At 34.0% G+C, this 24,664-nt stretch overlaps 1 protein-coding gene across 4 annotated transcripts in view; it reads left to right on the top strand.

Annotated features, from left to right (window-relative positions):
* Positions 1-23,886, top strand: part of WDR37 (WD repeat domain 37) — an 89,555-nt gene extending 65,669 nt beyond the window's left edge. For 3 of the 4 annotated variants that reach the window (XM_074193217.1, XM_074193218.1, XM_074193216.1), the window contains exons 12-14: positions 16,069-16,203; positions 16,641-16,755; positions 20,610-23,886. In XM_074193217.1, the coding sequence (XP_074049318.1) occupies positions 16,069-16,203; positions 16,641-16,755; positions 20,610-20,741 (382 nt within the window). In that variant the 3' untranslated portion in view covers positions 20,742-23,886. Of the gene's footprint in view, positions 1-16,068; positions 16,204-16,640; positions 16,756-20,609 lie in introns of those variants that run through there. The other variant, XM_074193219.1, reaches the window with a different exon arrangement.
* The last annotated feature ends 778 nt before the right edge of the window (positions 23,887-24,664 follow it).

Genomic DNA, 24,664 nt, shown 5'->3' with positions numbered 1-24,664 from the left:
TAAACTTTTGGCTGTTTAGTAGGCTGAAACTAACACTTATTCTACTACTACGATGATGATGATGATGATTATGATGATGATGATAGCACAATAGTGGTAGGTTTGGCCTTGGTTAAATAAACTTTAACATTTTTAATATTTCCACCATTGCTTTCTTTAGACAACACAATAAATCAATACCTGTTTTTTTTCATGAGCCCTTTATAAGGCTTACATTGAAAATTTAATAGTAATCACAATTGGTACCAGCATACCTCTGATTGTTGCCCCAGTCTTATCCTGTTCTTTCCTGCCTCTCTATATTTTCACATGCTCTCAATATCTTGCATTTAATAAAATCCTTTTATCTACTTCCATCCTGTCTTAATTGTTGAAATGCTACTTTTCTCTTTAACTCTCAGGTCCTACATTATGATTCTTTCTATCTCCCCTCCTTCAGGAGAAGTACCTCCCCTCAAGTCTCTCATGTCATTCTCTTTGCCCTCTCCTATCACAGTTTAACTTATTTTGCAGCTATTTTAAACATATTATCATAAATTCCTTAAAGGAAAGAAATTAGGGGCGGCTAGGTGGCGTAGTGGATAAAGCACCAGCCTTGGAGTCAGGAATACCTGGGTTCAAATCCGGTCTCAGACATTTAATAGTTACTTAGCTATGTGGCCTTGGGCAAGCCACTTAACCCCATTTGCCTTGCAAAAACCTAAAAAAATATATATAATAAAATAAAAAAAGGAAAAAAAGAAAAACTTTTCTATTACTAATACCGAACCCAGGACTCAGATGTAATAAACACTTGATGCATTTTTTAAAAAATGAATCCAAAACTCCAAGTTTGCTACTGGAGTTCCAGCCATATTAGCAATTTATTTCTCAAAAATGTTTATGTTCTTATTTTTCCCCATGAGGTACAAATGAAGTCTAGTACCTTTCATATGAAGTAATCAAATTTCCATAAACTATATTTAACCTTTATGGAAATTAAAGTTTATGTATATAAAGCATTTATATGTGGATTTTATAAGTTTATGCATATATATATATATATATATATACATACATATATGTATATATACCTAAACATATTCATACACATAAATATTAAGGTGTGTGTGTCTGTGTGTGTGTGTGTCTGTGTGTAGGCAGGCAAAGGCATGCGTACATGTCTATCTGACATATAACACAATAGATTTGACAGTCTTCTCAAAAGTCACATCAGTGATGAGTCTTTTATCACTTAACTGTATTCAGGATATTCTCTGTACTGAAATGTGGCATTATGATGCATACTTATTTAAATAATTATTGCCTGAACCGTGGATAAAACTGATTTTGTGTCAAGGGGCTTTTATTGTTAAAGAACTTTTTTTTCTAGATTGAAGAGAATAATTTTCTCTTCTCAATGGAAAATAAGGGATGCTTGTTCAGATTTTCTTTTCTTGTAAGGTGATTCAACTCCTTTTCCTCTATATATATCTTTCCGTTTCATTACCTGCTTTTCTTTTGGGAGGATTATTGTTTAAGTTTTCTATTTCAGTTGCTATAAAAAGAGACAGACAGTTGAGGTGGACTGGCCATTAAATTGCAGCAGCAGGTGGACTAATGACTTCATTTATACCAGTATGAAAATATTTATATATGGTTACTCAATTTGGCATTGGTAGAATCTTAAATTAGTTCAGGACATGTTAAAAATCCTTGAAAACAAGGTTTTCCTTTTTCCCTTATAATCAAACTCTTCATATCTTTGTAACTTAAAGACAAATACTAATATCTGACCTAAATACTTAAAGTGATATTCAAATAATGGTATATTTATGTAAGGCAGAAACAGTTTATGAATATTGTATTATATAAGAGTTATTTTTAATGTAGTTATCTATTCACACTTTTAAATAGAAAATGCAGGGTTTGGGAAAACTGCATTTTTAACTAAATGATGGTGATAGAGAAAGTACAGTTTGTTTTTAACTCTAATTGATATTAGATGTGACAGTTATCTGTGTATCCATTTCTAGCTTGGCCTGGGCAGACCTGTGGAATATAGTAGGGTTTGAACTTGGAGTTATTTAACAGTGATAGAATTGAATAAATCTTTGTTGGTTGAATTCCCACACATTCTGCAGCATGATCATCTGACATAGGGTCAAAGGAGAGCCTTGTTCCTATGTCATTTCATTACCATTTTAAGAAATGAAGCATTTCTTTTTTTTTTTAAATTTATTTAAGGCAGTAGGGTTAAGTGACTTGCCCAAGGTCACATAGCTAGGCAGTTATTAAGTGTCTGAAGTCAAATTTGAACTCAGGTCCTCTGGATTCCAGGGCTGCTGCTATAGCCACTGTGCCACCTAGCTGCCCCTGAAAGCATTTCTTTAAACTAGCCTCTATTCTGTGATTTTCAGATTGTGAAATTATTTTACCCATGTCTCACCCAAACAGGTAGCCCTCTTCTCCTTTTCAAAGCAAATTCTTATATATGAACAAACATGTACGCATATGATCCCATTCTGTTCAGTCTTTAGCAGTTTGCTTCTCTTTTCATCCATTTTTTTTTTGTTCAGTCATTTTCAATTGTTCATGATCCATTATGGTTTTTCTTGGCAAAGATACTAGATTAGTTTTGCTTTTTCTTCTCTTGCTCATTTTTTCAGATGAGAAAGCTGAGGCAAACAGAATTAAGTGACTTGCTCAGGGTGATACAGCTTGTAAGTGTCTTTAATTCAGATTTGATCTCAGAAAGGTGAGTCTTCCTGATTCTAGGCTTGGTATTTTCTCCACTGAGCCACCTAGCTGTCTATCCATATTATCATCCAAACTTTCCTATTGATCTTTAATCTCTCTCTCAGGCCTCTGTATTTTTCTCTACCAACTTCAATATGACTGTCTAACTCCAATTTTTAAAAAAAATCCTCACTTGACAATGCTATCCCCAGTGGCTCTTATCCTATATTTTTCCTCCATTGCCAGATTTAGTGACTTAATCTTTAACTTTGATATCTGGTCAGCCTCCTAGCTGTCTGTTAACTTCTTGTGTTTGTTGATGTTTTGTATATGTTTCTTTTCTGATTCTCCTCATAGTGGTCTGATTACTCCTTCCTAGACTCCTTTTCAGATCTTCAGGCAGTTCACATCCACTAATCATGAATGTCACCCAAGGCCTTGTTGTTCTTCCTCTGTTCTGTTTTACTTAGTGATCTTATTAGCATCATGGTTTTTAAGTATATCTCTTTGTTGATTCTTAGATGTACATAGCTACCTAGTCCTAAGCTCTCTTTTTATCTTTATTCTTGCATTTCCAACTATTGGACATTTTAGCCTCAAGACCACATAGACATCTTAAATTAATTCATCATGTTCATAGTGGTGGACTCAGCATAATAAGGTTATTAGGAAGAATGGAAAATTGGAGTTGATGGGTGGAGAGAGATGAGTTCAGACGTGCCATCCATAGTCCAAAAAATTGGACAAAATAGTATATTAATAGTTTCCTTTATTTCCTCTTCACTTATTGTGAGTTCTTTTTTTTAAATTTTTGATCCTGCCATTTTCCATTTTTTAAAAAACAAGTTTTAACACTTGATATTTGTCTATTTTATTAATTTTTAAAAGAGCTTCTGGATTTGCATATCAGATGAATTTTTTTTCAATTTTCCCCTAAGGACTACTTCAGCTGTAGTCCTTAGGTCTTGATTTATTTTTGCATTATTGTGATTTTATTTGACAAACCAACATTGTTGTAATCTTATTTTGTTTCTATGATCTATTCTTTAATTATTTACAGCTAGGTGGTGTAGTGAATAGAGTACTGGCCTTGGATTCAGGAGTATAGGAGTTTGAATCCAGCCTCAGACAACTGCTACTTACTACCTGTGTGACTTTTGGTAAATGACTTAGTCCTGATTGCCTCATATCCAGTGCTGTCTCCAGTTGTCCTGATTCATATCTGGCCACTGGACCCAGATGGCTCTGGAGGAGAAAATGAGGCTTGTGATTTAACATAGGTGTGTGCCACCCCCCCCCCCCCCCCCCCCACACACACACACTCTCAAATCCAGTTCATGTGCTTGTCATGGCATTACCTTCCTGATGTCATGGTCTTCTTTGAAAATGGATAAACATTATTATTGTTATAATTAAATTGTTTAAACTTGGCTTAAATTTGAATCTTTTCTTTAGTTTACAAATATCTAATTTTTAAAAATTCTGCTTAGATCTTCTTTCTTATATCTTATTTTTATTATTAAATGGGGAATGCTGTGAGAGATTGCTGAGATTTGCCTTCAAATTTGTAGGACTGTAGATTTTCTACATTAAATAATCCCTTACTTGCTGGGTTTTTTGAGGTTTTATGACTGCTTTTTATAGTTTTTCTTTTTTTTTTTTTTTTTTTTGGTCGGTTGTCATTTTTTTCACATCAGCAAATATTAAGTACCTAATAAATACATATAAAACAGTATTAAGGATTTCATTATATACTTTATCCCTTTGTTTTTAAATTTTTTTTTTCAATTAGTAAGATTTTTTTTTTCTCTTTGTCAACTCTCCTCCCTTCTCTTTTGGAGGAAAAAAACTGCAAAACAAAGAACAACAAATCCCGTGTACTAAATATGCATAATCAAGGAAAACGAATTCTTTCATTGTGCCCAAAATTATGTTTCATTCTGTCTCTTGAGGGTATCACCTCAGTCAGGCTGGCATTAATTCTTTATCATCACTTGTCATGGGTGGAAATTGCATTGATCAAAATTCAAAAGTCTTTCAAAATGGTTTGTCTTTAGTGTTATTGTGTTGTTTATTGTGTTTGTTCATTTTTATTGTATTTGTTCATTGTTATTGTGTTGCTATTGGTTGTGTTCACTTTAATTCATACAAGTCTTCCTGTATTTCCCCGAATCTCCTGATCTCTTTTTCTTATACCACAATTCTTTTATATTCATAGTCTATTACAATCATAAATAATATATTCATTCATTTACCACTTGATGGAAATTAGTTTCAAATTCTTTACAATTACAAAAAGTTAGTATTGATATTTTTTATACATATTTTTATATACATGGTTCATTTTTTTTTATCTTTTTTGCTGGATAGGAGTCTAATATTGTTGGGTCAGAGGGTAATAGTAAATTTGGGGCATAGTTCTAATTATCCCAATTACAATTTTCCTTTCCTAATCACTTAATCACTCCAGTTCCAAATCAGGGAACTTTTGTTGCAGCTTAAGCATCATTTTCTAGCTGAAGCCTTTCCTGATCTTTACTTGTCAAATGACTTAATATTTATTAATATTCTCTCTCTCTCTCTCTCTCTCTCTCTCTCTGTCTCACTCACACACACGCACACACACACACACACACACACACAGAATGTCTATGTGCATTTTTATATATATATATATATGTATGTATGTATGTATATGTATATAGATACATATATCCAGTATATTCTAATATATATGTAGGATGTAAATTACTTGAGAATTGGCTCTGTTTAATTATTTGAACCCCCTTCTCCATATCTAGTATTAAGCATATAGGCAAATATGTAAGTGTTTGTTGAGTGGTTGCTGTATCTGTTTTCACCCATTAGAATGTAAGCTCCTTGAGGAAAGAGATTTTGTTTTTATAAAACCCAGCTATTAGGATAGTATACCTTTTATATACTAGGGACTTAAAATAGATCCTCTTATGGAAATACTTTCTTAGTTTAGATAATTGAATATATTTGAAAGTAAATTGCACTTAATCACTCCAGTTCCAAATCAGGGAACTTTTGTTGCAGATTGTTAATTAAATTTAAATTTAATATATGACAATTTGATGTTAAAGAATGTAAAATTCCCAAATATAATATATAGTATTTAGTTTGCAGCTTTTCTTCCCTTTTTGTTTGTTTGTAGAAGGACAAGTGTTGGATCCAAGTCAAGATGCTAAGTCCTGAGAAAAGTGATTTTCAGTTGAAATTAAAAATAATTCAATTCATCATCATCTCATGGATCTTTGTAGTATTGATGGTAATGTTGCAATGTGAATTTTAGTGATGGAAAAGTGGCTGAAACTGAGATTTCCTGTGTCTTTTTTTAGAGTTCATAAAAAGATTTAACCTTGTTATTTAGATAACATTTTTTTTTTTTGTAAGGCAAATGGGGTTAAGTGGCTTGCCCAAGGCCACACAGCTAGGTAATTATTAAGTGTCTGAGACCGGATTTGAACCCAGGTACTCCTGACTCCAAGGCCAGTTCTTTATCCACTACGCCATCTAGCCGCCCCCTAGATGACATTCTGATTAAAAAATGTGAGCTAAACCTGGAGATGTCTCTTCACCAGGGGTCACAGTTGATGAAATAGTTGTACCATCTTGTTGGATAAGCATTTCTTCCACAATCTTGTTCTCATTTGTCATTTGCTGGCAAAAAATCACTAATTTCTGGTTATCTTGGTCATCTAGTGTCTAGTTACTTGGCAGACAGTTGTTTTCTTAGTATCCAGACATTGAATGCATTGTTTTTCCTTTTCAACACTGAATTCAGTTCACCAGCAATGTCTTGCTTTTGTGATCCTTGGGATCAATAATTATTTTTCATTTTTTTGTGTCAACTATATTTTGCATATTAGACACTTAACAAATACTTATTGAAAAACCTTATTGAATTTAATACTTGCCTTATCATTGAGTACAGCAAGGATATAGTGGCTAACACATTAGCCTTAGGAATTAATAAAATTGGATTCAGATTCTGCCTCTAATATGTACTATCTTTGTTTTCATATATTAGTTAACTTACTTCTCCATGCCCCTAGACTACTTAAAAGTTTAAGTAGTTACAGACTAATGTGGTAGAGGGAGTAGAAGAAATATTCATTTAAAAACACATAAAGTTAATTGTCACATTCTTTGAATATAAAAATTTGAAAGAGAGATATTAGAGGATATGAGTGAGTATCCAAATTTCAGTAGAAACCAATTGTGACAGTATTGCAGAATGAAAGTGAGATAAGATTAATTCAAAACTTCTCAAGTTAAGAATTTATTATTATTTTGAATGTAGCTGGGCTGAAATTTGTTTTTGAATTTTCAGTTACATTGTTTATTAAGCAAGTAGAGAGAATTTAATGATAGCTTAAATACTTGTTCCTGAATTTAAAAATAATTACTATTCCATATTAACATTTATTTTCAGTGGATCATTTATCTCTACTGAAAAATAGCTTGGCTTTATATCCTTGTTTAGTTTTACTTTATTTTGGGGAGAATTTCAGCAGATTTTCAGTGACAATTTCTGAGACATTGAGATATCTCAAAATTAGAATTGTAATTAATTCAAAATATCTATCTATCTATATCTATCTATCTATCTATCTATCTATTGAGTGGCTTTTATCCTTTAATAAAACATATTGTTTCTGGTCCTTCAAAAGTACTTGACTGACTTCTTTAACATCCTTTTTTTGTACCAAAACTTTGATACTTTGAAAGTATTTATGTTTGTCACTGTGTTACTTTAGTTGATATAGATTGTAACCCCTTATAACTTAGATAAACTGTAAGAGTGTCCTATAGCCAATGTTGGTAGGTTGTTCTAAACTAATTAGGCTAGTTTTGCCAGTAATCTTTACTCATAGCCCGTGTTGAGAAGAGTTTTTTTTCTTCATTGGCATAGCCTTTGGAAAATGTAGTGTCTCCTCTTTGCTTCACTAAGCAATGTAAGTAGGACTTTGGAGATTATTAAATAGTAATCAGAAAGATAATTTTAAATGATTCTCAACGCTTAGTGATCAAGGGGGTTTTGACTCAGACATTTCACTAATTTAGACTTGACTTCCTTCTCCCTCACTTAGTCATTCCAGCTTTTCAATTTTACAAATGAGGAGAATGAACCCAGCCAAAAGGCTGGATTGGACCTGAGTTCTCCTTATTGATTGCCAAGTTGTCCTCAAATCTCATCTGCCAGAAAAGAATTTTCCTTCTGTTATAGATTATTTTAAACTGTTTAATCATTTTAAACAAATTTACTACAGATTTTTTCTCCCCTAAGTTGTTGACTATTTCAGTTTACTTAAAATGATAGTTTAGGGAATTTGGCTAATTGATTACATACATTATTTTGTATATAATGAAAAAATATTTGCCAGAAAGCTTTATTTTATTAGTAAATCCTTAATATGTAATTATGACTTAGTAAGAGTATATTTTAGTTACTAGTATAGAAAATGGTATATTATAAAGAGGGTTACTTATCTTATACTGTGTAGATCTTTAATTGTATTTTTATATTAATAATATTGGTCATTTGCATAGTCACTGACACTGAGTAATGAGTAATAACATTAAATTCAAATACATTAAAGATATCGACAAAAGTTTTATGAAACTTGAAAAATGTAAATCCTGTATGGAAATGATTTTTTCCTGAAATAAATTTGATGTATCCTATATTGACTGACTAGGATTCAGAATGAGAAACTATAGTGTTAATTTTTTTAATGTGATGCCCCCAAAGCACTCTCCATCAGCATTTCATGGTCCAGCATTTTCCACATCATATTTTTTTCCCTGTGTGTGAAATTTCAGCAGATTGTTATGCAAAACAGTTTTGTGTCTCTGTGTGACTGGGGAGACAGCTGTTAGCCCTAATGAGGAGTGCTAGCATTACAGTATTTTCGTTGATTGAGACCCACGGAGGGAACAGAATGTTCCAGATCGGGCAGTGGTGTGTGGTGAGAAAGTGCCGGGCTGTCAGCTGGAGGTGTCTGCTCGGCTGCTCGCTGCGACAAGATAAATGAGTTTTGCTAGGGTTTGGCAGAGTCTGAAGCTTTTCCAGGGAGTAGCAGCAGCAGCAGCGCCCCAAACTCCCTACGGGACTGGTACTTTAAGGGTGTCTTGAGCATTACTGCTGCTTTTTTCAGTTTTTTTTTCTTTTGATGTCCTATGTTGTTGTCAGGCTTATGAGTTATTAAAAACCTAATGCTTCTTAGCATTCCATTAACAAAGGGTTAGAAGATGTTTGGTTGAATTTTCTTTTATTAATTTGGCAGAATATTAACTGAAAGTTTAACTTAACTAAAGTCACCTAAAGACCAAAGTTCAAAGAGAAATCAATAGACATCTTTAACTTTATTTGAAGTCTACAAGTGATTAATAGCCTTTCAGATCTGATTTTAATCTTTAATTTTAGGTATTTACATCTGGAAGAAGCAAAAACAAATTTTCTGGTTTTCCAGCTAGCCCCATTTTCTCTTAATTCCTTTGCAAATATTTTCATAGGAAATGTGTGAGAATTGTGTTTGTGTGTTAGTCCTTATCTTCTGAGTCAGACACAGTTGACCTTTCTATTCTCTGAACTGTTGAATTCAAGTCAAGAAAAACACTTATTTTACACACACACACACACACACACACACCCCAAATAGAACTCCATATATTCTGCTGAGGGAACTACAAATATTAATTAATAAGGCATAGGTCTTGTTATCCTGGAGCTGACAGTCCATTCAAAGGATAATAATATGCCAAAGAAGATAATTCAAAATGAAATCTACTGAATACATGAGAGAGGCACAAAATAAAGTACTTGTGTACAAGGTCCAAGGAAGAGCAAGCAGATCGTTGATACCTGAAGGATGAGGCAAAGCTGGAGAAGACATCATTGAGCATTTGGAATGAGGGTGGACCAGTCCTCTCTGGCAATTTACTAATTACTGTTTCATTCTGTTATAGTTTCATCTTCCTAACTAAATGGTAAATTCTTTGAATGTAGGGAGAATATATCTTATTAGGTATTAGGTATTGTCTTATTAGGTATTAGGTATTGTGGTATAGGGGCAGTAGTGATGGTCTGGTTACTAGGAAAACTGAACCTCTGACATAGGCAAGTTTCTTTACCTCCTTAAAAACCTCAATTTTCTTAATAATACCTCCTTCAAAAAAGAATTGTAAGCTCAAATGAGATAAAATATCTAAAGCACTTTGGAAACCTTAAGCTGCTGTATTAATTATTGCTCTTTTTTTGTAACCGTCATCTGATCTTCAACATTTAGTCTGAACATTCTGATGATGATGAACATCTCTGAATTTGGCTGGAATCTATAGACCATCACAGGGCCTTTTCCAAAACCTTTCCATCTGGGTTAGATTTATCAAAGTTTATATTCCACTGATATGTTCTACTTGCCCTCATAATAAAATGAGTTCTATAGGGGTGGCTAGGTGGCGCAGTGGATAGAGCACCGGCCCTGGAGTCAGGAATATCTGAGTTCAAATCTAGCCTCAGACATTTAATGATTACCTAGCTGTGTGGCCTTCAGCAAGCCACTTAACCCCATTGCCTTGCAAAAAAACACCTTAAAAAAAATGAGTTCTATAATGAAGAGAAATATGTATTCAATAAATATTTTCTTTTTAATTGATTTGCATGTCAGCTGATAATTTTAGCAGTTTTAAACATTACTTTCCACTTTGCCCAGGAATCACTAGACTTGCATAACTTTAATTTATTGGTCTAGGTTCTGTAATAGAAATAATGATTTGTAGATAATTTTGAGGATTATTTGATATCTTAAAAGCATGCTGAAGGGAATGATGACATTTTAATTTTGTTTTTTAAATTTTAAATCTTTTTTTTTATCTTGTGCTTCCATGAAAATGTCTTCTTTTCTTAAACTTGGATTTGGTTTCCTGAGGTATTCTTTTTTTCCATTTGCATCTTTTGGGAATATTTGGATTCTTTGCATTGACAGTCATTCCCCTTATCTATTCATTCTTCTGTTCTTTATTTCTCTCATCCAGCACTGTCTTAGGAAAAGTGATTTAGGTCTCCAGTTTCTCTGCTTCCCTGACATATATGAAATAAACATACAATCTTTATCAGATTTTTAGGTGTCTTGTTACTACTACTACTAACTCACATTTATATAACATTTAAAGGCTTGTAGAGCATTTTTAGGGGAAGAGAGTAAGTAGGAGATATGTTTCAGGTATTGAAGGTCAAGGAGATTCAGGGACATGTGCATGTTTACAGAGAGCAGAAACATGAAGAAAAAAGTCATAAGTCTTAAAGACTTCCTTATCTTAATTCATATTCTTCCTCTTCCTGACTGACCAACTTTGTTCCTCTCTGGAGCCTGTCTCCAACATTTTTAAGGATGAAGATGGAATGAAACTGTCAGACTTTTAGCTGAAATTGATTCAGATTGTGGAGATTCTTAGGCCTTTTAGAATCCGCTTTTTAGTTTTTTCTTAGTCCCGGGTTTCTAATGTGAGGAAAGTTCTTATTTTCTCATTTTGTTGTGCTTTTTTTTTTAATGCAAGGTCGAGTCATTGTCTTTTTTGTTTCAAATCTTGTACTGCTCACCTAATTCCCCCACCCAGCACATTTTTCTTTTCAGAATGATGCTACTAGTGTTCATATTATTGTAGATCAGAGGTCAGAGTTTAAGCTTAATTTGTGATCACTGTAACACAAGCAGCTACTTTCCTCATTGCTGCATCAAGGACCCTTCTTCAAACTCTCATCCAGGACAGTAGCTTCCAGAATTTTATCACCATAAAATTATATAGTCATTCAAAATTGCAAAAGAGTTGCTGATCTGTATTGTTAAAAGGAACTTCCTTATTGGGAGCTGCCTCCATTAAAAAAAAAATCAGTTCCTGTCCAAAGAGAAAGAGACAGTGATCATTGTTTGATTATACTCTCCTTCATATTTACATAGGTATAGCTTGAGGAAAGTTACAAATCATTGTAGCTCATATGTTATACCTCAATTTTCTATAAAATGAATTGCATCATGCTTTCTTCACTACAGTTGGGTGATAGTATGGAATATTGGAAAGATAATTTGGATATGAATCAAAGAACCTGTGTTTGCAGCTGGGCTTTCCTATCTGGATGGACTTTGGACAAGTCACTGAACTTTCCTGGGCCTCATTTTCCTCATAAGTCAAAGAAAGGAGTTTGACTTGGTAATTTCTGAGGTCATTTTTAACTCTAAATCTATGACCCAGGGATCTCATTTAACACAGAGTTCAGTGACTTATTCAAGCTAGTAAGCATCACAGCATGAAATCCAACCCTGTCTAGAAGGCAATACTTTTTCTTTTAATGCTGAATTACAAATTTAATTTTTAAGGGAAAAATTCCCACCTCCTTTTTCTAGCCTCTCTTGTCCTCAGACTGGGACTCTGGACATAATGCTAAAGGAAAATACTGCTTGTGGGAATATGTATTCCCTTTTCTATTTCTAAAGCCAGAAGCCTAGGTTTCCTTAGGAGAGTCAAAAAATTCAGTACTGTTGTTTTGAGAATATCAGGATTTGAGGTATATCAACCTATTCATCTTTTCATGTGGCATGTGTGCTAGCGTTTCAAAAGGCATGGATTTTTCCTGTGTTTCTAAGGGCAGGATCCCACCAGTTTTTGTTCTGTCAGATTTGAGATTTTTAGTGTTGTTTTCTGTTTTTAAAAAACAAAATTACTGGGCTAGCCAGGTGGCACAGTGGATAGAGCACAGGCCCTGGATTCAGGAGGACCCGAGTTCTAATCCCACACCAGATATTTAATAGTTACCTAGCTCTGTGACCTTGGGCTTACCCCTATTGTCTTGCAAAAACTAAAAAAAAAAAGTTACTATAGAGGTACAGGATTAGAAGTAGCCTTTTTGGTAAATATTTTGTGAACTTACAAAAGGACCTCTTTTCTCTGGTGAGATTTATTAACTGGATTTTGTTGGCAAATTTCACTTGGTTCTTTTTGAGTACAGAAAACTTCAGTTATCCTCTACTAAATATCCCTGCAGATGATCAAGACATTTTTGGATGCTTTTCACCTTGGATGAATGTTTCCTGTGGTCATTCACTATAGACTAATTGCAATTTTCAATTACTCTTATGGTTCTGTTGGATTTCTGGATAAAATAAACTTTCTGATAGTGAGTAAGATATAGCTGACTTGCAGCAAATCTTAAAAAAAGCATCTAGATCAGAGTTCAGCTAGACTTGGAGATAGTCTGTATGTTATTTCTCTAGGCAAAATTTCTTCCCTTTCCTCCTGTCAATAAATTCTTAAGGTGCTTGATAAATTTAAAGTTAAGGAATGCTTTGAACTATTTTACTAAACTTTATTTAGTGTATTAGGTGATAAATGTGATATATGGCCAACCACTCTGATAAATGTGATTATGGCCAACCACTCTTCTATTATTATCTTAACCTTAAACACATCTATTACCATAGTTTGCTTTTTTCCATCAGTTAATTAAGAATTTCTGAACACTTATTGTGTCAAGTTCTCTCTTAGATACTACAGGGATATCAGAAGGATGTATGTGTGTATATATATATATACACACACACACACACACACACACACACACACACACACATGACTTATTCCTGGCTCAAAAAAACCCTGGCTCAAATGGTCTGATTTGGGAATTTAATTTGTGTGTGTGTGTGTGTGTGTGTGTGTGTGTGTGTGTGTGTTTAGAGTTATTTAAAAGGGTGCACACTTGGAAAGTGGAAAATGTACCTTGTTAAAAAAAAATTAGACAAAAACCCCCACCCAGTTACATACTAAAACTTTCATGCTATCTGTATGGTACTTGTGTATGGAGAAGATGATCAGCAAGGTTTGGTGAAGCTCTTTGATTCAGGTGTCTTTTCAAATTTTTCATTAGTAGCTTTGCTGCACTTTGGTATTATATATTAAGAAATTTTGTATCATCAATTCAATAGAGTTTATTCCTAATTAATGCTTAATTTGACGTCAATTTAAATTAAGAAGACTTTCATAAACTAGGCCATTGTGACATGGATAGTGCTAATCTTAATTAGTAGTCTGAATAGAACATGGAATCAAATTCTTACAGTATAGCAGAAGTGACAAGAAAAACTGACATTTTAAATTAGAATTACTAAATTCTAATAAATTGATGTGCATGACCCCAGCTAGAGAATATGTCAGTAAATCTAATAGGTGGAAATTAGTCAAGCTTTTGATTTATGAGCTCATTTTTGGAATCATGAAAAGTGATTCATATATTATCCAAACAGTGGTTAGTACTCTCTTAAAGTAGGGTACTAGGTTGATGTGCCACTGAGACTGGATGAGGTGGTGGTAACAGATTTGTGTGCTATGGCTTCATCTGACCCTGGCTTTTTTTCTTTTTTTTTCTTTTTTTTAGGTTTTTGCAAGGCAAACAGGATTAAGTGGCTTGCCCAAGGCCACACAGCTAGGTAATTATTAAGTGTCTAAGACCGGATTTGAACCCAGGTACTCCTGACTCCAGGGCCAGTGCTTTATCCACTATGCCACCTAGCCGCCCCTGACCCTGACTTTTGACCTATAGAATACCTCAGACTTGGGGGGGGGGGGAATTTTTATTTTAACTTCATTAGTCACGTTGAAAAGTATGTTTCAGGTTCCAGAGGTCATAAAGCTTGTAAGAATTGAAACCTCAGGTGGCTAGGTGGCACAGTGGATAAAGCACTGGCCCTGGAGTCAGGAGTACCTGGGTTCAAATCTGGTCTCAAGATACTTAATAATTACCTAGCTATGTGACCTTGGGCAAGCCACTTAACCCCACTTGCCTTGCAAAAACCTTAAAAAAAAAAAGAATTGAAACCTCACTGTTGCTTAAGCCTTTAAAAAACTGAATCTGGGCTTTATTTTTTTTTTATTTAATGCAAATCTTTTAGGTAAAAGAAAAGAAGGAGGTGGTGAGAGCTGTAATAAGCATAGTCAGAACTTAATATATAATAAAGTAAGATTTCTGTCTTGGGGTTTCAAGCCCAGGTTTTCATGAAATTTTTTTCCTTATTTTCAACTGAAGGAAAGCAAATTTCCTACACCAAAAAGGCACTGGGCATGATTTTTTTTTCTCTGAATTTCTTCCCCTATTTTGGTCAAAGAATTAGTAATGCTATAAAGAATTAAAGATCTTGGAAAATAATGAAGCTATTGAATGCAACTTTGAATGTTTTATTTAATTTTCATCCAGATTTGGTATCAGATCAAAGTAATTTTTTGAATAGTATTTAAAATTTGTACTCCTTAAAATTTTCATCATTAAGAATTAGTTTTGTATATTGTACTGTTTACATACATTTACATACACATAAATAAATATGTATATGAGACTGTTTAGGTTGAAAAGAGAGTCATGTTGGTCTAGTTATAAGTCATATTCTTATTAAAATTTGCCTTTAGAAAAACCCTAATGGTGCCTATGATTACAATCTTAGTAAGAAAGGTAACCAAAACAGTAAAAGTGAAGAAGGCAGTGAAAATAAATTACTCAGGCCTCTGTATTGGAATGGAAAGAAATGATAAATTAAAAAAAAGCAAAAAACTTAATGCATTAATTTGGGGTAATTGTTTTTAGCCGATGTCCTTTTTTTTTTTTTTTTTAAAGAAAACTCAGTTCTGCCATCTTTTTAGTGGTCTATATTTCTCATTCCTTGTCTATACCTTTCTTGGCTCTTCCCGTAGATTTTTTTTGACTCCTTGGGACTCACCCAATCCTTTTGTTTTGGCAGTTTGTTTTTTTAGGTTCTATGAGATACTTAGTGGCAGAAAAGTTCAGTGGGTGGTTCTGAATGTTACTTTTGTCATATTGTTCTTTCTGGAGTAATTTATTAATCGATTATGAGTTAAATGTGAAATTTATGGAATTGTCATCTACATGAATATATCATTTTCTCTAACCTCTCATATACTCAAATATATTGTAATTCATGCAGGTTTCAGTCTACATTTTTTCACTAGTTCCTCTTCCATTTTTTTTCTTAGTAGAAAAAAATTAGAATACTAATAGAAAGAACTTTTTTTGTTTGATGAAAAAGAAGGAAATTACCTGACTTAATAAATTATATTTGCTAGAGAATTTTCAAAGTATGAGAAGACATTTTGTAGAGCATAAGACATCAGATGTAACACCTTTTCTAGAAATTTATGAAAGGTATTGACAATGTATTGTGTTTTTTATGAATAGTATATGCATGATTTGTCTGTGAAATTTTAAAACAAATCAACCTGATTTGAATTTTTTTATAGTTATATTTTATCTTTTATTTTTAGCACTGTGACCTCTGCTGTGTTTACTGTGGGGGATAATGTTGTTTCAGGCAGTGATGATCGTACTGTAAAAGTATGGGATTTGAAAAATATGAGATCCCCGATTGCAACTATTCGGACAGACTCTGCTATAAACAGGTAAAATTAGATTATTTTCTATGTAAAGGTATATAAAGAATGTAGACACCAATGCTCTCAAAAGTATTGAATGTAGTTTCTCAAATTATCTAATGCAGAACTTTGTAAATAAATATTTTTAGAGGACCTTCAAATACACATTCACTTCTGAAAAACAATAAAAGCTATGTTCTTTATTAAATAATTAACAATAATTATTAACTACAGATATTTTTAATGAAGTGAGGTTGATTTTGTGTCTAGTTTTGAGTACTGCTGAATAGAGAGGAGCTGGTGTTAAGTAATTTTGTCTCTTGCTTCACATAATATCTCTAGTATATTTTTCAGTAAAATACAAAAAGTAGTAAATAATCATTTTTAGCAGACTCAAAAATCCATTCTGTGAAGTCCCGTTTGTCAGTTTCTGTCCATAAACTACTTTTATCTCTTCTCTGCAGGATTAATGTATGTGTTGGTCAAAGAATCATTGCCCTTCCACATGACAACCGACAAGTTAGATTATTTGATATGTCAGGAGTGCGATTAGCAAGGCTCCCTCGAAGTAACAGACAGGTAACTGAGTTATTGCTTTTCAAAGTGAGTGCTGCATCTCTTCTGTGGTTTTGATGAAGGGTAACTACCCATGAGATCAGAATTTTATAAATTAGCCATTTTAAACTGTGTGTATTGAAAAGTTAGACAACTAAATAATAAACTAATTATTGACTCATTGACCTAAACTAGAGCCAGCTTTACAACGAATTGAAACATGCTGTTACTCTATGTAAAAGGTCTTCCTCAATCTCGCAAAACATCTGTATCTGTGCACCAAGCACATGTGTGAACATACATGCCCCCTATCATCAGTGATTGATGTTGCCTGTATAAATGGCAATATTACTACTAAGCCACTATTTGTGACATTTGAAAGATAATGGAAAAGGTACCACAAGATTGAAAAGGGGCAGATGCTGTCTTGATTTTTTTTTTTTTTAACAAGAGAAGTAAATATAATCAGTAAAACACAGGTAAGATAACTTGACTTCAATTCCAGGGAAAATCCTAGAATGTAACATTAGAGAGATACCATAAGGCCAGGTAGGTGGCACAGTAGATAGAGCACCAGCCCTGGAGTCAGGAGAACCAGAATTCAAATTGGGCCTCAGACGCTTAATAATTACCTAGCTGTGTGACCTTAGGCAAGTCACAAAAGTCACAACCCCATTACCTTGGAAAAACTGAGAGAGAGAGAGAGAGAGAGAGAGAGAGAGAGTGAGTAAGTATTGTGTGTGTGTGTGTATGTGTTTTGGAACAACTAGAAAGATAAATGGTAATAACTAAGGAGCATCATGGTTACATTCATAATATCCTAGTCCAACTTCATTTCCTTTTTTTGAAAAGAGTAAACTAGAAGATAATGGGATTATAGTTTACCTAGATTTTAGCAGAATTTTTAATTATGTTGTTAAAAATAGTTTTTATTATATTATTATTTGTTTTTGTTAATTGTTATTAATAGTAAAAAGAAAGGAGAGAAATTTGATTTCAAGGAAGGTACAGTTCTATGAATTCAGAACTGGTTGGATGAATCAACTCAGAGTATTTGTTAATTCAGTGTCAGCATGGCAGATTTCCATTGAAGTATTCTAGTTATCCGTAACTGGCCATCTGGGCTTTCGCATTTTTACTAATGACCTGTGTAAAAATGAATTTGGGGTAATAAATAGATTTACAAAGGACACAAGATTGGGGCAAGCTAACAGAATACTTGGAGAATAGTTCCAAAAGAATCTTAAAAGATTAAGAGTTTTGGGCTAGGTCTAGTCAGATGAGATTCAGGAAGCTTAATTATTAAGTATAAAGTATTGAAGTATTAAATAGGGGCAATATGGTCAGATTACAGTTTTTCTCTAAAAGCTCTTATGGTTTTAGTGGACTGCAAGCTGATTATGAGTCAGCTGTATAATAAGACAGCAAATAAAGCTAATGGGGCAAGTTGAAGGACAATAGTTCCCTGTAGTAGGGGACATGATAATCCAACTGTACACTTGCTTCCTCAAACCTTTTAAGGACCAGAAGTTTCCTTCTTGTCCATCTTTCCACTGGAGAGTTCAGTGGAGAATTCACTTTGGGGGCTAAGGTCCTCAGCAGAGAGGGTGGATTATGGGGATACCTGGGAGGCTTATGGGGAAGTGTAGAGTAAAGAGAGTGAATTGATTAGAGAAGAGTAGGATGATTTCCTTGCTATAGTGAGGTCTCATTGAGATTAAGTAGCTTAGATTTGTATTGAATCTGGTTTTGTCAAGTTGGGTTTGGAGGGTTTCATGATTCCTTTGAGGTTTGTTCAGCAGCAGGAGGAACTTGACAAACAGTACAAGGAGGTGAGTGTGTTGAAGTGCTGAGAGAAGTAGAGGGTAGGGTGTTGACAAAGAACTGATGGGGTGTGGGGTGAATAGTGACTTAAAAATCCCCTTAAATTGTCCCTGATTATTGCACTGATGGAATGAGCAAGTATGTCAAAAAAACTCTTCACATACTCTATGTTATCTTTGAGTGGAGGTAAGAGTGCTCCTCCTGTGGCTGGGAGTCAGGAAGACTGCCCTCCTGAGTTTAGATCTGGCCTCTTGACCCTCACCAGTGTGTGACCCTGCCAGGTCAGCTTACTTAACTCTATCTCAGTTTCTTCATCTGTAAAATGAGCCTGAGAAGGAAATGGCCAGCACCCTGTCATCTTTGTCAAAGCAGGGTCAAGAAGAGTCAGATACAATTTAGTGAAAGACTAATGTCTTATTGTATTTTTTTTAATTTTGTGAATTATTTCCCAGTTACTGTTCTTACCTGTTTGACACCTTTGATAGAGAATTCATTTGGTTCAACCAAAGGATTGAGAGAGGGAGGGGAGCAGAGGGAGAAATAATAGCCTGGAGAAAAAAAGGACGGACCAAAGAATGGGATCATGGATGGGGGGGATGAGAGAGAAGATCCTAGTGAGAGAGATCAGCAGACAGTTGTGACATAGGAACTGGGTAGGGGGCAGGTAGAGGTGGAGGTAGATGGAAATTGGGTTTACCTAGGAATGCCCCACAATCATTCCCCCCACCCCACCCCCATGTACAAGTTCCCCTGCTAAATACTTGTTCCCGAACGCCTCATTTTTTCCTCACATTTGCCTCTAAGGATGGACCAAGGCTGGTGACTCACCAGGGGCTTGTAACCCAGGAGTCTAAGAAAGACCATAGATTTGAGTTCACAGGCTACTGCAAAAAGGCTTCAAATAAAATTCAGAGTTCTTTAGGGAAGCAGCAAGGTGAAGAAAGAAGAGGGAGAGAGAGCTGCAGAGGCAGAGCAAAATTGAGGGAAAGAAAGTTGAAGGAGGTCAGCTGCTTATGGACTTTGGGCTGGTGAGAAAAGTCTGCTGGCTTTGTGGGAAGAGTAAGGGCACTACCAGGGAGGGCCTGAGGAGTGGAGTAGGGTCCAAGCTAGCCCTAGAAATTGATAGAACTGTTACTTGGAGGCTCAGTTTGAGAGTCTGTTAGCATGAGGTAGAATTGAGGATTAACAGTTTTAAAGATTAGCTGTTTTTAACTGAGGGCCTATTTAGTATAGAATCTGTTAATTGAGGAGGAGGCCTGACTCAGTGCTCTATCCACTGTGCCATCTAGTTGCCCCAATAGACTATAGACTGTTTCTTAAATATAGTTTTTGTGTGTGTGTGTGTGTGTGTGTGTGTGTGTGTGTCTATGTCTATATATATATATAAAATATGACTTACTATACTAATGTTTTTAATGTATGTTTAAAATATTTTTGAAATATTTTCTTCCAGGAATTCAATTTTTATTAGGACTTAAAATTTAGTAGGCATCTATTTAGAGGATCATTCCTTTTTCTTTTTTCCCGTTCAAATATTGGTGTTATGCATTTTTTTCTAGTTCCTAATAATATAAAGCAATTATTTGTCTAGACAGTAATTTAAAGGTATATTATCAGGATCACAGGATCATAGTTGTAGAGCTGACAGAACCCTAGATGTTAACCTAGTCATTCCATCCTATCATAAGACTATATATATATATATATATATATATATATATATATATATATATATAATAGTCTTGTGTATGTGTGTGTAGACCAACTACCTCATTTTATAGATGAAAAACTGAGATTCATGGGTTAGGATTTTTACTCTAAAGTTGCTTCTGACATCTTTATATCTGACCCTAACCTCTCTTCTGAGCTCCTTCCTCTTCCCTTAACATTCCACTTATTGTTTTCCCTCTGGGGTACAACATTGTTTGCATATTGTCTTCCTCATTAGAAAGTGAATATCATGCTTTTACCTTTCTATCCTCCAATGCTAATTTAGTTACCATTTTATAGATCTTGCTTTTGGACACTAATTTAGTTTGTTTGCCTATTTCCAGGGCCACAGAAGGATGGTGTGCTGCTCAGCTTGGAGTGAAGATCATCCAATATGCAACCTGTTTACTTGTGGGTTCGATCGCCAGGCTATTGGCTGGAACATCAACATCCCTGCTTTACTGCAAGAAAAATAAAATCTGTGGATTCTCCACAGCTGTTTCTTTGCCATAGACTAACTTTTGCAGATATTTCTGCATATTGATCTGCCATTATTGTGAAGATTTAACCCTCAAAAAGGGACTTTGTAAATGTTGTTTCTACATTGTGCCCAGTTTGCATGAAATGAAACAAAAATGTTTGATCATTTTTCTTCCCTTGATTTCTGCCTGGTGTATGACCTTTTATATACTGGCATCCATGGGTCATTAGAAATGAAGTTCACTTCCCATAGAGCACATAAAATGCTCATGAATTATTCCATATTTGATAACACAAACAGTAGGGCATTATGTTGTGAATTCAGTGTCAGTGTGAAATCCATATACTTGTTGTGAGATAGATAGTGATCTCTTGCATTTTACAGAAAAAAACATAAATATCTCTACCATGTTTTGAAAAGATTGAAAGCCTGAATTTTGAGTTAGTATAAATTTCACTGGTAGTCATACATTTCATGTGTACTTCTTACATGAAATTTTGACATATAGTGCTTCAGTGTACTACAGCTTCAATGCTAACTTTGAGTATAGTTCTGTTAAAATAGCATGGATTTGAGAAGGAAAAGTTTAGTGGCTTCTAGTAGGTCTAGAATGTTGATTTACAACATTCAGAGAAAGTTTCTTTTTCAAAATAAGTGTTTTCTGCTCTATTAATATTAAATCATTTCAATTTCATAAGACCTTGCACTAACAAATTCCAAACTAGGATTCTAATCACTGAAATATATTTGAAGCAAAATTCAAAGCACTTTAGTTTATAGCTGTGGTTATAAACAGTTTATAGAAGTTTCAGATGACTTATCCAGTTACTGTGACTTGCCCTTTGTGAGAAGGACTTGCTACTTTTTGGTGACCTACCTGAAAACAATTTTTTTTGTGTGTGTGTGTTCTCCACCTTCAGTTTGCATCTTTATAAATAGGTCCACTTCCCTGGTGGCATTTGAGAGCCAGCAATGCGAATATATGAGTACTACCTCACAAATGAATGTTATGAACTTTGAATCTCACTGTGGCCTAGTTAAAGCACTTTTGGGTTTATATAGCTGGAATATTGAATTAAAATCTTAAGGGAAGAAGACAATCACACCAAACATCTTGGATATTAACAATTTGCTATTGGTTTGATAAGGTTATAACAAGAAAATATTTGTATGTTTGGAAGATTCTTTTTTCTCAGACTAGTAGCTGAGACTAGAGCTACTGCAATCCTTTAACATATTGCAGAGTGAGTGATCCTATTTCTCTTGACTTCTTTGAAATCAGAATACCATACTAATATTCCCAAGTATGATTTCCTGAAATCTTACTTTTTTTTTTTAAGTTTTTTAAAAAAGCAAGGCAATGGGGTTAAGTGGCTTGCCTAAGGCCACACAGCTAGGTAATTTTAAGTGTCTGAGACCGAATTTGAACTCAGGTACTCCTGACTCCAGGGCTGGTGCTCTGTCTACCGCACCACCTAGCTGCGCCCCCCCCCCCCCGAACTTACTTTATAGACATTTTAAAGAATATATAGTGCCCTGTCACATTTAGATGACCATTTTTCTTTTTATTTTCTCTCTTATTTTTAGGTGATGTGGGAGGGTGGTTTAGTTTTTAAACTGATACGCCCATTAAGTAAGGTCTACAAAGGGCTAATTGGAAATAGGAGACTAGAATGCCACAGTCTTTGATAAAATAGTTTAGTACTTGAACTTACAGAGTTAGGTTCTTGTCATTTAGAATAATTTACAGAGGCTGATTACCTTATTCATTGGTGTTTAAGGGAGGGAACTCCTATAAAATGTGTTAAAAGTTGAAATAATATTATAGTGAGCTGAAATTTTTTGATGAAGTGATAAGGAAATAAATAGACATAGTAATTTTTCTTTGGAACTGAGAAGGATTGATGTGTTTTCAAATTTGATATATTTTTTTTTAAATACCATTTGGGAAGTCCAGAGTTAATTGCCATATAGTAAATAAGAGCATTCCAGGTTTCAGCTACTGTTGTCTGAAGAATATTTTTGCCATAATGCCTTGATTCTGTTGAGGTATTTGCTATGATTTATTTATACCTTGTTATGTGTTAACTTTTGGGAAATTGCTAGTCAGAATACCATTTCCTGTACCATTTACTGTATATTCAAAGACCTGAGTATTAACTTGCTCTTGAATGCTAGATTACAGATTGATTTCTTGACTTGACTTCTTTTAATTTGGAAATTTAGATATTTTGGAATCACTGCTGGAAAGAAATATATGCATATTTGAATATATGCATGTTATATACATGCATACATTCATTCAGCTACATAATATACAAGTAACTGATTCAACTTTTCAAAATTCAAGTTTTAGCCTGTTTTTGCTTAATGTTTTTGAAGCCTTTAGAATACATGACATGATGACCATTCATATCTATGCAGATTAGTATTGATCACTGCCAGTGGCTGCTTACTTTTATTACAAGCTAGAGGGGCCAATCTCCTACACCAGAAATGAGTGAGAACACTCATCTTTAGTGGGAGTAAAGTAAATCCCCAGGGTGCTAGAGCTGAGTTCTCAGGAGCAGGTTAATATTTACTCCATTAACTACTGTATCATCTTTTTGCTTGATTTTATATAATATCTGTTTTTGTGGCCATAAGTGTTATTTCCAGCAAGTAAGGTAGGCATTTGGTGATAATGATTTTTGGTGGTTGAAATTAAAATCATGTTTCTAGCCACTCGCAGTACCATTTGAAATAGTGTTTGAAAAGGGAACTATTTCATGCTGAATGCAGACATGTCCAGAATTTCATTTCATAATGGAGGAAATTATGTTAAGGAATAATACATATTTGTGCAGAATTTCACAGGAGATGCATTGTTGGGTAAGGCAGTGGTCTTATGTGGCTTTCTTTTTCTCTACCAGTGCACATCCCTTTTTTTACAGATTCAAAATCTGTACATATTTTGGAATCTGATGTAAAACATTTGCTGCCTAAATCTGTGAATACAAATTTCTTTTGGAAGAAATATGTATTTATAAGTGTTGTATGGATATACTTGTTTTTTATTTACTTTTACTGTGCTGATTGTTTTTTAAGTATTTAGTGTCTTCATTGAAATTTGAAATTCATTAAAACATTCATGTTCTGTGATTATTCTTTTTTGAAGTTATATATGAACTACTCTAATGTTTTATTAAAGCATTTCATATGTGTTTCAAATACTCTTGTATTGGTCAAATAACAATTTCAGAAAATTGTTTTTATTAGTCCTAGAAATTTTCCACATTTGAAATGAGAAAAAATTAAAGTATTATTTTTGGCAGTTGTTATTGCCCATTTGAAATTTTTAAAAATTTTATGATAGGAAAAATATCAAGTTCACTAAATTGATACCAAAACAAGTAAATGATGAATTCTTTCTTATTTTTTTCCACTGCAAACAATCCTGTTAAAAATAGCACTTGGGCAAAACAATTAAAAACATTTTTTTCCTATAGAGGTCATCAAAATATCAGAAAATATTCTATTCTTATTCCAGTGTGAAAGTAAAACATTTTTTATAGTTGGAAAAAAAATGATACTGTTTACAGTGGGAAAATGTAAAACAAGATCAACAAGTAGCTCTTGTAGTACTTCATTATATTCTTATATGAGTCAAGTATTATATAGCAGTTGTAGAAGCCTCTGGGGCTTTCAAAATAGTACCTGCTATTGTCTCAGTTATTAATAGCTTCTTTTTTACAGTTGTATAGCTAATGGCTCAAAATAGAGAAACACTGCAGGAATTATGGTTAGAGTCTGGTTAGTAAAGAATTCTTTCTTGGTCTTATTATCCTGGTGGATGATTAAATCGAATGAGACCTTGGGACTGGTTGGATACAAAGGGACTTCTCCATGAGGACACTAGCCCTAGTTAATGCACATATC

This window comes from Macrotis lagotis, chromosome 7 (assembly GCF_037893015.1).
Source record: "Macrotis lagotis isolate mMagLag1 chromosome 7, bilby.v1.9.chrom.fasta, whole genome shotgun sequence".
Classification (NCBI taxonomy): domain Eukaryota; kingdom Metazoa; phylum Chordata; class Mammalia; order Peramelemorphia; family Peramelidae; genus Macrotis; species Macrotis lagotis.
Note: the sequence above shows the minus strand (reverse complement) of the source record. Positions and strands in the feature narration are given on the sequence as shown.